The 12,007-nt window shown below is 47.4% G+C and overlaps 1 protein-coding gene across 1 annotated transcript in view; it reads left to right on the forward strand.

The window, feature by feature from the left end:
- The first annotated feature begins 439 nt into the window (after positions 1–439).
- Positions 440–12,007, forward strand: part of CAPN8 (calpain 8) — a 58,533-nt gene continuing 46,965 nt past the window's right edge. Inside the window, 2 exon segments of the mRNA XM_066252727.1 lie at positions 440–676; positions 4,596–4,665. Of these exon segments, the coding sequence (XP_066108824.1) occupies positions 440–676; positions 4,596–4,665 (307 nt within the window).

A 12,007-nucleotide genomic window follows, 5' to 3' on the forward strand; every position in this document is an offset into this window, starting at 1 on the left:
CTTTTCTGGAAGGAAAGGAGACCCACCGAACCCCTTGCCCTTATCCTGCTCAGAATCACTTCTCCAAACCTGGTGAACCCTTGTCTCACGCTACAAGACGGCTTCTATCTCAGCCCATGGGCCCCAGGGGTGGCTGGTAGGTTCTGCAAAGAGCTGGGGACAGCTGAGATCCTAATGAATTTCTTAGGGTAATGGCCTGGGAGGGGCCTAGGAAGTTTGTGGGGAAGGTGGGGTATATTCATTTGCACCTTGGGTACATATTTGCTCCTGGCCATGACTCATTTTCTTCAGGAGTAGCCTCAGGTGAAATGTTTACCTGCTCCACCTCCCCTCCATGCTGCCTTATAGCTCCCTTCCCAGTGGGGCAGACCTCAGAGAGCACAGAGCAGCCCTGCCCTCCTATCCTCCCCACAGAGCCCGCCCCAGCCCGCCCACAGCCATGGCAGCCTCGGCCGCCCGAGTCTCCAAGCAGCAAACCGCAGCTAAAGGTTTTGGCTCCAACCAGAAAGCCGTGAAGTATTTGAGCCAGGACTTCGAGACCCTCAGGCAGCAGTGCTTGGACTCCAGGGTCTTATTTAAGGACCCAGAGTTCCCAGCGTGCCCATCAGCCTTGGGCTACAAGGACCTTGGACCATACTCCTCGCAAACTCAAGGCATTGTCTGGAAGCGGCCTCCGGTAAGAAGACAGGCCTGTTGAAAGAGTGTCAGACAGTTGAGGGAAAAGGCCTGGCTCTGGATCCTCAATTCTTCGATCCTGTGTTTCGGAATACCTGTCTCCTTTTAGAGATCTTTTCAGAGACGGTGAGGTTAGAGGGAAGAGCATGCATTGGCTTTGGGACCCGACAAGTTAGATTTGGATCCTGACTCTGCCTGTGTGCACAGACTACATGGTAGACATTACATAGGCTCCGAGCAGGTGCACAAGGAACAGAGGTGCTAGAGGTGATGATTGATAAGGGGTAAATGGTGACCTCACTGCTGAAAGATGCAGGGTGATTTATAGTTGTGATGGTGTCATCGTTCCATCAGGGCTGGTGGGTGGGGATTTGAGGGCTGGGTCTGTGAATGCAGATGGATGCAGGGGCTCCTGGATACTGTCCCTGGTGCCACCCCAAACTCAAAGGCAGAGATTGAAGGACCATCCTCCCAGCACCTCTATTCATGACATGCTGCTGTGTGACCCTTGTCAAGTGATTAAACCTCAAGGACAGGAGCCCCCTCCGTGGAGTGGTTGTGAGAATTAAGATAACCTGCTCCAGGTCTGCCACATAAAAAGTCTCATGAGAGAATATGCTCAGTGGTCTTAGGCCAGGGAGCCATTGGACTTCCAGAACATGAGGGGAAAGTCAAGTCAAGGGACTACAGTGTGTCCGTAAAGTCATGGTGCACTTTTGACTGGTCACAGGAAAGCAACAAAAGACGATAGAAATGTGAAATCTGCACCAAATAAAAGGAAAACTCTCCCAGTTTCATACCTATTCAGTGCAGTTTGATGTGGGCTCATGCACAGATTTTTTAGGGCTCCTTAGGTAGCTATCCCATATAGCCCCTACAGACTTGTCACTTACTGAAGGCCTACCAGAACGGGGTTTCTCCACCAAACTGCCGGTTTTCTTTCACTGCTTATCCCACTGAGTAATGTTATTCCTATGTGGTGGCGCTTCATTATAAATGCGCCGATATTCACGTTGCACTTTGGTCACGGATTCGAATTTAGCGAGCCACAGAACACACTGAACTTTCCTCTGTACCATCCACATCTCGACTGTCATGGCTGTGGGCTGCTCTGCGGTATACACGGTGTTACGTCATCATCTGCGCATGCGAACATGCTGCCACATCATCCTACAGAAACTGGGAGGGTTTTCCTTTTATTTGGTGCAGAGTTCACATTTCTATTGTCTTTTGTTGCTTTCCTGTGAAGGGTCAAAAGTGTACCATGACTTTATGGACACACTGTATTTTCTTGGCCATGGTTGACAGGGAGGATGAGAAAATAATTCTTTGGATCCAGTCAAATCATCATTTAACTCCAGCTGTTTCTACCCCTTCATTTTCATTCCATCAGTTTTGCCCGGCAGTTTCTACCTCTGAGAGCAACTCCTCTGTCTGCCTCGCTCCTCCCAACCAGGCCCCTCTTCCCACCCCTCTGGAAACATATGGTGTTTCTCTGGGCGGCTGACAAAGTCAAGGTTGGGAATCATGGTTTTATAGTCTAATCTCAAGAGTTGGCAGCTATAATTCATTTCAACAGGCTTCTCTCTCTCTCTCTCTCTCTCTCTCTCTCTCTCTCTCTTTAGTGCGAGAGAGGGAGACAGGAAGGGAGAAAGATGAGAAGCATCAACTCATAGTTTCAGCACCTTAGCTGTTTATTGATTGCTTTCTTTCTTTCTTTTTTTTAATTTTTTTATTTTTCTGAAGCTGGAAACGGGGAGAGACAGTCAGACAGACTCCCGCATGCGCCCGACTGGGATCCACCTGGCATGCCCACCAGGGGCCGACGCTCTGCCCACCAGGGGGCAACGTTCTGCCCCTCCGGGACATCGCTCTGCCGCGACCAGAGCCACTCTAGCGCCTGGGGCAGAGGCCAAGGAGCCATCCCCAGCGCCCGGGCCATCTTTGCTCCAATGGAGCCTCAGCTGCGGGAGGGGAAGAGAGAGACAGAGAGGAAGGAGAGGGGGAGGGGTGGATAAGCAGATGGGCGCTTCTCCTGTGTGCCCTGGCCGGGAATCGAACCCGGGACCCCTGCACGCCAGGCCGACGCTCTACCACTGAGCCAACTGGCCAGGACCTATTGATTGCTTTCTCATATGTGCCTTGACCACGGGAGTCCAGCCAAGCCAGTGACCCCTCGCTCAAGCCATTGACTTTTGGGCTTAAGCCAGTGACACGGGGTCATGTCTATGATCCCATGCTCAAGCCAGTGACCCTGCTCTCAAGCTGGTGAGCCTGCACTCAAGCCAGCAACCTTGGGGTTTTGAACCTGGGTCCTCAGCATCCTAGACCTAGGCCAATGCTCTACCCACTGTGCACCGCCTGGTCAGGCACAACAGACACTTTCTTTAGACCTCTGTCTTGTGTCCAGTACTGGCCATGCACTGTTGGGGGGGTGACTGGAGCAGATGTATTGCTACAAACATGCACTTGGGGTTGGTGGAAGGAGAGGGGCATGGCAGAGACCAGGAAGGCACAGGTGTCAGCAGAGGCCCTGGCTTGTGAAAGTGTATTTAGAGCAAGAATTTTCAGAGAAAGGCAATAGTGCATCATGATTATGGGACAGAGAGCATTGTGGGAAACAGAGAAACAAGGCTGAAAATATCCAATGGGGCTGGATCCTGGAGGGATGGGGTGCTGGGATCAATGTGTGGCCATCTGGGTGGTGATGATGAAGAAGATGGTGGTGTCACCTGGTTTCCTGAATGCACAACCAAAGCTCCCAAAATGCCAAACATAGACTATCAGTTATGGTCTCTTGCTCTGTGAGCATGTTTCCAAGTTGCCATGGCCACCAAAAACATGCAGTTGAAGTCACCTCCTGCCTTGGATTCCTTACTGAGAGAGGGGGAAAGAGAAGCATCAATGCATTGGTTTATTTAGTTGTGCATTGATTGCATCTCATCTGTTCCTTGACTGGGGATCACCTGGCGACTTTGGAGTGGAGCCGGGTGACCTCAGGTTTCGAACCAGTCTGTGACCTCAGTATTCAAGGTTGGCTCTATCCACTGTGCCACTATGGGTCAGGCAGAGGTTGGCTTCTTTTAAACCTCTTTGGCTGCCAGATTACTGGGTATCTCTGACCTGAGTTCCAATAGAAAGTTAGCCATGGCGAGAAGGCTTTGGGGGTGCTCTTCCGGTATGATGCTGACATCTGTGGACATTCTGTGGCCCTTGAATGATTCATGACATATTAGTCATGGTATCTCTTGGTTGTTGTTTTTTTCCTAGGGGTAGGGGAGCATTCATTTTGAATTATGCGAAGAATAATATGTAGTAGAATGAACATTCCATCAATTTATAATCCTCTTAGCATCACCCTGGTTATAACACTTTAACTTGTTGCTGGCCTTTGCAAACCATCTGTCTTCCAAACCAAACTCAAAATTTTAGCAGAACTTGGTAATCTTATCCGATATGAATCTAAGGAGCTTATACCACACGAACAGTATGACGTGGGCAATTGACTATCCGGCTCAGGGGAGTGATTTGGGAAGAGTCAGCATATTCCATAGTTAGGAGTTGAAGCCACAGGTGTGGGTGATGTCACCAAGAGAGAATGCTTAGGGTAGGCAACTGCCATTGTCATGGGATCACTGCAGAGGGTTGAGGACCTGGCCCAGGGGCTCCCTGATTCTTAAGGGTGAGCAGAGTAGAGAAACCCTTGAAGATTGAGAAGGGGCATTTAGAGAGGTGAGGAGAAAGTCAAGGGTGAGTAAGGATACAGGAGCAGAGAGAAGAGTTTTAAGCAACAAGACAAGGGTATACAATAGGTGATTTAGGTCACTTTGAGGTCTGAATTCAATGACTCTAAAGTCATCTTTACCCTTGTTGCCACTGTCACTGGATATCTTACAAATTTTGTCCCAAATTGCTTTCAGGAGTTGTGCCCCAGCCCTCAGTTTATCGTTGGTGGAGCCACACGCACAGACATTTGTCAAGGTGGTCTAGGTGAGTAACTGGGGACAGTCCTATTTGTTTTGGGGCAGGGCAGGTGTGTATGTGTAATGAATAACGTCAGATTAAGCTGTAAGACTTGACCTACCATAGTTACCTTTAAGTGGACATAATTTCCTCTATAAAGTGGCACGTCTATACAATTAGGAACTGTCATAATAGGTGCTTTTATAATTAGTAAGAAAACAAGAATCCTATCTTTCTAACCAAGCTTTCTTTCATAGGCCTGGGATCCTGGAATTAAGGATCCAACTTTCCCAACCTTTCATACTCCCTCCAATCAGGTGCAGTGAATCTTCAAAAATGACTTATTTGTTTTTTTAAAAAATATTTTATTTATTCATTATAGAGAGGAGGGGGGGGAGGAGCAGGAAGCATCAACTCCCATATGTGCCTTGACCAGGCAAAGCCCAGGGTTTTGAACCGGCAACCGCAGTGTTTCCAGGTTGATGCTTTATCCACTGCACCACCACAGGTCAGGCTATTTGTTTTGTTTTGTAAGTTGCAGCCTCAGGGGTCAGAGACCCAGGTTCTCCATGGTAGCAGATTAACGCTCTTGGTACTAAGCCCTCCTTATTCCAGGACCTCAAAGTTGAGTTGTACAATACTGACATTTTAGGGGACAGCATGGCTCAGAATTGAATTCACTGGGCTTCCAAACCACCATCCAGTGTCAGCTGCAAAATAGGGACCTCCTGGATGCAATGAGGAGACAAATGCTACTTGGTAAAAATCAGTAAAACAAACAAAATCTCAGCATCCACACAGACCTGACAACCTTTATCTTTCAGAAGGTTTCCCCTGCTCCCCCTATTTCTCTCTTTGTTCTAGCCAGCAGAAATCTGTTTTTAACCTGCTGGAAACCTTTATGATTTTGAAAATCACTGGGCACTTATTTTAAGTGCCTCTCATGTTCTCTCCTTTAGTGAGAACAGCAAATATCCCCTTAGCCAGAGCTCATGGAGGGTGAGTACAGAGCAGTGAGAATGACTCAGGGTGCCACACACCAACATGTGTGCCAGTCCCTGAGACCACGGCCTCAGCAGTGGGGCTCACAGAGGGGGAGCGACCTGCCGTTTCCTGTCCCCATGAGTGCGGGGTGCCTCTGACTTCCTGCTAAATGTCCAACCAAATTTCACACATGTCTCCGGGAAGCATGACTTCCCGTCTCCATTTTTAGCAGCTCCTTGTTAGCAACGTTGTTACTTTGGAAAAGGTATTTAATAAGTGCCTTTTAACTGATCGCTTGGATAGGTCTTCCTGTGAACAGTTTTAAGCCAGGAGAAAAGAGGGTTTCCAAATAGAGGCCTGAGCGTTACCATGGTGAGTGAGGGCTGCTGACAGACAGAGGCAGTGGCTGGGAGCGCAGGAAGGGAACCTGTGCTCAGTTTTCTCAATTACAACCCACGGAGTCTGACTCCCACCCAAGTCCATGGGGCCTCGCTATGGGGGCCACCCACCCTGGGTCAGCTGAGCTGCGGAGGTGGTTTCTTCTTGTTTTTTTTTTTTTTTTTTTTTTTTTTTAAATCAGCATCATTGTAACCTCTTTTAAAATTTATCTATTATTTTAAAAAATTGTTTGACATTCAACATGATATTAGTTTTAAGTGTACAGCATAGTGGTTAGACATTCATGTAACTTACAAAGCGGTAAGTCTAGTACCCACCCGGCACCATACCTGGTTGTCACAATATCACTGATCATATGTTGTATTCTGAGGTGGTGGTAGTCCATGAATAGAGCTAAAGGGGCTGTTCAGTTCGACTTCTGGAAGGGGCCAGGCTCTTGGGATTGGCCCTCAGGGCTTGCTGACCAGAAGGAGTATGAACAAGTAGGAAGTGGGTGCCTCCTTGCACCAAGGAGCGAGCCGTGGCCGGGTCACAACAACCTGTGTGGCCGTGAGCTCTGAGCCGGAGGTGGCCCTGAATCATGGTGGGTGGTGGCATGATTGTGGGGAGAAATTCCTCACCCAAGAACAAGGCAGTGTCATGTAGTACTTGTGGAACCAGGGCGTGACGTGAACAAATGTTTGTTAAATGCTTTGTTGGTTTTTCAGAGTACAACGCAGGGCAGTGGGGTCTAGACTGGGGTAAAAATATTTTTAACAGTTGCTCTATGTAAATATGAAAATGATGCATTTTTATAGTTTTATGTTACTATATTTTATTCATGTGCTGAATGCACACCGTTTAAAAATCAAATGAATGGAAAGTTCACAGTGAAAATCCACTCCATTGCTCACTGACCTGCAACAACTTAAAAAGATTGTTTTAGTGTTCCTTTATGCAAAGTCAAGCCGATCTGAACACATATTCTAACTTTTACCCCTTTCTTGCATTGAGGGCAGCATGCTATAAACACTGTGTAGCACCTTGCCATTATTTACTATTATTTCATTTAAGAAAATATCTTGGTGATTTTCCCTTATCGATTGCTGAAGAGCTTCATTCTTTTCTAACCACAGAGAGTCCTGTATTTCAATGTGTGTGTTGGACCACAGTTGATTTATCCTATTTCCTACTGATGGACACAGGTTATTTTCTCAGTTACAAAAAATGTCACAGAGAATGTCCTTCTCTCTCTCTCCTATGGGACGTCAGCGGGTCCTAAGTGTGGCTGAGGCAGTCATAGTGGGTGCTCACTCTTCCTCCTTACTGTTTCCGCGAAGCCAGGCCTTCATCCTGAAAGTGTTAGCCTCTTGGCTCCCACCAGAGTTTGTGCTGACATAGAGTCCAGAAGCTGGAGACATAATTATAGGAAAATAAAGACAGAGAGGTCCCTACTGCTAAAGATTCAATTGACCCAATAATTCTTACTGTAGAATATAGCTTTTTGTTGGGTCGGTCAGCCTATTCAGGAGGGCAGTGTGGTTTGGCCACTATCCAGGTCACTGAATGGGCATCTTTTGATGAAATGGTCCACAAACCAAAGTCCTCCTTGTGGCTCTCTTCACCTTGGCACATTGAGGGGGAGTGTACCTTGCAGCTCTAGATGTTCCACACTCTGTCTTCTTGGTAAAACCCACATTCACCAGGTCTAGCAAGGGCCACACATACAGCGTCCCACTGGAGTGGGAAGAAATCTCAGGGCCACAGCACACGTAAGTGTGCAACTCCCTGTAGGATGCACCTGTGGGTGCCCGTTTCCAGAGTGTGTATGGTTGGCACACCACTTAGGACACTGCGGAGACCTTGCTGGTCCCTTTGCTGCTCCTTCCAGCACATTCTGTCTCTCCCTTGCACGTTGGCTCATGCATGTTCCCAGACTTCTTGAGACTTCGGTGGCCAGTGACACTGACTCTGTCCTGTGCATGAAATACACATTTCTGGCTTCGTACATCCCACACAGTAAGTCACACCTGTGCTGTCCGCCCACCTGCAGAGCAACACCGAGGCAGGTATTTGTTATCCCGATGGTTGTAAAAATGCGTGTGCACTGGACACTGCTTTAGTTATAAATGGGCCTAATGGATGCTACTCTACAACCATGGAAGACCTTGGTCTCCGAAAAATGAGTTTCGACTCTTGCTGCTTGCAGAAACAGGGAGCAGGTTTCCTTCTGTAACAAACGAGGAACAGAGACTTCCAGAATCTAGACAGCAATGTGGGGGGGGGGGTGTTTCTGAATAACAAATGCTACAACGTTTATCCAAAATTTTAATCTAGCAGTGGTTTATGGTTTATTTTCCACGCTGAGTGGGATTAGTAGCGAGATAAGCTTTCCTTTGAAGGGTTTGGTGGGTATTGGGGTTTCTCTCTCTGTGTCTGCCTTCCCCATCCATTTCCCCTCCTGTCTTGTTATCTCTACGGGCTCTGTGCTCCTGGGTGCTTCTCTCTTTCACCTTTTGTTCTGTCTTGATCTGATCTTTCTCTTCACCTCTGCAGACTTGATGTCTTTCTCATCTTTGTTGCCTTTACTGAACAGAGTTTTATATTCTGTACTCCTGTTTTGAAAAGGGAATGTTTGTCTATTTCACATGTCTTGACAGACAAAGAACAAGCGACGATGCCTTAAATTCAGGTGACTTCCCTGATGCATCCCTGGTATTGATTTTCCTCTGAGTCAGCGCAGCCCCTCTGAGAGGCCCGCCCTCCTGGAACAGGGGACGGAGCACATGGCTCTCAGCATCCGGTACTAGTGTTGGCATCTTTCAAAGCACTCTTCGGGAAGCTTTTGGTCTGTAGCCTCCTTCAAGGGCTGGTGCGAAATAAATCAATGAACTAGGACTGAGGAATTACTTTTAATGAGCAGTCAGGGGAAGCTTCAGTGAACTTGAAGGGCCAGACCCACTGTTTGATTCTGGAAAGCAGAGTCAGACCTCCAGGAAGCAGAAAAACAGCAGATGACAGTTCCTTGCTACCCAATCATATGTAACGTGCAGCAAGCTTGCTTTTGCTAACAGGGTCTTATCCTACTTGTGAGGGTTCCTCTTCTTTGTGGCATATATTTTTCTTCTATCTTGATCCTAAGTGTTTGGTGCCCTTATGTTTGATCCCACTATCACCACTGTCTTGTCTACTATGAGGAAAAAGTCCAAGGCAACCATTTACACTTTAGTATGAATTTGAGCCAGAGAGTTATGAGCATTGTTTCAAGAAGAGCTTGAAAAAATTCTACTTTTACATCTTTAGTAATACTACCCCTCACTAACTTATTTTCTTTGGCATGATGCAGGTAACAAAGCACAGTAATAGAAATGACAAATTATTTTTTTTATCACATTATAGTTGTTGCAAATATCTCAAAATATCACTTCTACTCATTGTTACCTCATAATTATATTATTTATGAGGCTCTACTCTAAATCCTTTATATAGAACATCAATAAAGGAGCAAAAATCTTACTATATTTTTCAAGATGTATTTTGATAACTGTTTCAATATAATTTTTCAATATAATTTTTATAGCCCTGTATTTTATTTTATGCATTTAGAAACATTATTCTGAGATCACCACACTGCCAAAGGGTCCACAGCCAGGAAAACTTAAGAACCCTGCATAACAGGAATGTTAGGTCTCTGTTGCCAGGGTGATGTTTTGTGTGTGCATGTGGAAAGGAAATTTTGCCAGCACTCTCCAATTTTACTTACTCAGAGGTGTCCTGACTGTTGCTTACTTTCTATGACAAATGCTTAAAGTACAGGTCAGCCTCCGAGTCCCCAGGGAGACTAACCCTTGTCCTTGAGGTTATAACCTTATACGGAGGTGGTAAGTAGTGCCAAGCCAGGGGGTGCTCTCTGAGCCCCACTCAGGCTGAGGTTTGGGTCTGGAGGCCAAGTCTCTGAGTGTGGCTGATTCCTACTCAGAGGGGCACTTGCTGAAATACTTCTGTCTTACGTTTTTAGAGGACAGTCATTTTTATTATGTTTATTGATTTTAGTAAGAAAGGAAGGTGGTGGTGGTGGGAAGAGAGAGAAACATTGATTTGTTCCATATGTGCCCTGACTGGGGCTCAAACTGGTAACCTCTGCACTTTGGGATGATGCTCTAACTAACTGAGCTATCCGACCAGGGCTAGAGGACAGTTATTCTAACATATTCCATGACCCAACAAGATTCCCTGCCATTAGGGACTGACTCCATGCCTAATAGCTCAGGGCCTGCCCACTGCTTAGGTTCCCACCTTGCAGGTATCACCGCGGGCCCCGGGGTGACTTCTCCAGCAAGGACAGGCTATGAGTCTTGGGCTACCCCAACCCTCTCTGACTGATTAGGGCACACTGCTGCCCTCACCTCAGCCAGCACATTCAGTCCAGCACACGTGGCTAATTAAAGGGCACAACTAAAGGAGACCAGGGGCCACCTGCCGACGGTGGTGTTGATGTAACGTCCCGGTCCCCAAGGCTGTGATGTAACCCTGTAGTCCCCACCACCCAGGGAATAGAAGCACAGCTCCTTCCTTCTCTTCCTCTGCCTCTCCTCCTCTCATGGGAGCCTGGTCCTCTTGGAAGCAGACACACGTCACCTGCTCACTGGATCCAGGACAGATGCCTCCTCTGTGCTAAGAGGTTGCACTGATTTGAAGAATGGAAACAAGCAAGGTCCTGGTTGCACCGGTTCAGGCCATTTTGTCAGCCTTTCTCAGACGCCACTTTCTTTCAGATACTTTCTCTTGGCTCTGTCAGTTCCTGTCGCCTCCCTCTGGCCTTCTCCACTGTCCTTGCAATCCCTCGCCAGCCAATAGAAATAGAAATGGTCTGTTCCCCAGTGTTGCTCTAACCCCACAGTCACCTTGTAAAATAACAGCTGGACTTTCTTTTTGGGTTAGAGCAGTGCTTTAAATTGGTGTGTCACAAGAATTTTTAAAACATGCTGTACCGGACTATTTAGTCAGGGACACTGACCTCTTTCCCCTTAGATTGTCAAATAAAAAAAATGACAATATCCAACACAACAATAGCTATCTGGTGTGAATGAATCAAAATTACACTATTTTTTTTTGTCAGATTGGCAAAAAATATATCTTTTGGTGCGCTGCAGAATTTTAGTAGTTTGTATGTGCCATGCAGTGAAAAAGGTTGAAAATTGCTGGGTTAGGGACTTGCATGAGGCTACTCATTCCCCTCCTCCCGCCCTGCTCCTTGGGGTGGGACCCTCTCCACTTTGCACATGGTTTTCCTTCCCACCTCCTGCTCTGAGAGTCTTCTTGTGCCTCACTGGGAGGTCCCACAGGATGGCTGTGCAGTGCTGGCTTTGTTCCTGGGCTTCGTGACCCAGCCCCTGATCCCTGCAGCCGGCATCCTTGCCTTAACTTTGGTCCTGACCTTCGGCTCCCTGGGCTCCCCAACCTCCTGCTATGTAGGAGAAAGGAGACTTGGGCTTCTTCAGAAAAACAGTGTTTCTCCATCACCTTCCAGACCAGTGACTGAGGAGCTGCCCCCAATCGCCTGGGCTTGGGGTGCCCAGGGTTACCCCCCTCAGTCTACACCATGGCCCTGCAGTGCCTGAGTTATGACACTGACCTTTTGGACAGTTTGTACTCTATTTGGCTGTCTTACCCTTCTGATCTGCATTGAACTACTGTGGGGTGTCCCTACTTTGGTCTTTGGAGAAATTATGTATTTTTGTTTTGATTTGCTTTTTGTCGCTGAGCCCCAGCCATGCCTGCACTGGCTGCTGGCTGAAATTGCTTTCTCTGTGGTTACTTGCCCACCGACCTGGCCAGGGCCCCTCTCCCTGAGTTTTTCTCCCTTCCTGTCTCCTTTTGCATCTTTCTGCTCTTAGGTGCTATACGGAGGGTGTTTCCCCAGCCTAAAAACACCTTGTTCTCAGTCTGCCGCCCTCTGCGGGTTCCCGTGCATTTTACATCTGCGTCCATGTCCCTTGTCTCTTGT

This window comes from Saccopteryx bilineata, chromosome 1 (assembly GCF_036850765.1).
Source record: "Saccopteryx bilineata isolate mSacBil1 chromosome 1, mSacBil1_pri_phased_curated, whole genome shotgun sequence".
Taxonomy (NCBI): Eukaryota; Metazoa; Chordata; class Mammalia; order Chiroptera; family Emballonuridae; genus Saccopteryx; species Saccopteryx bilineata.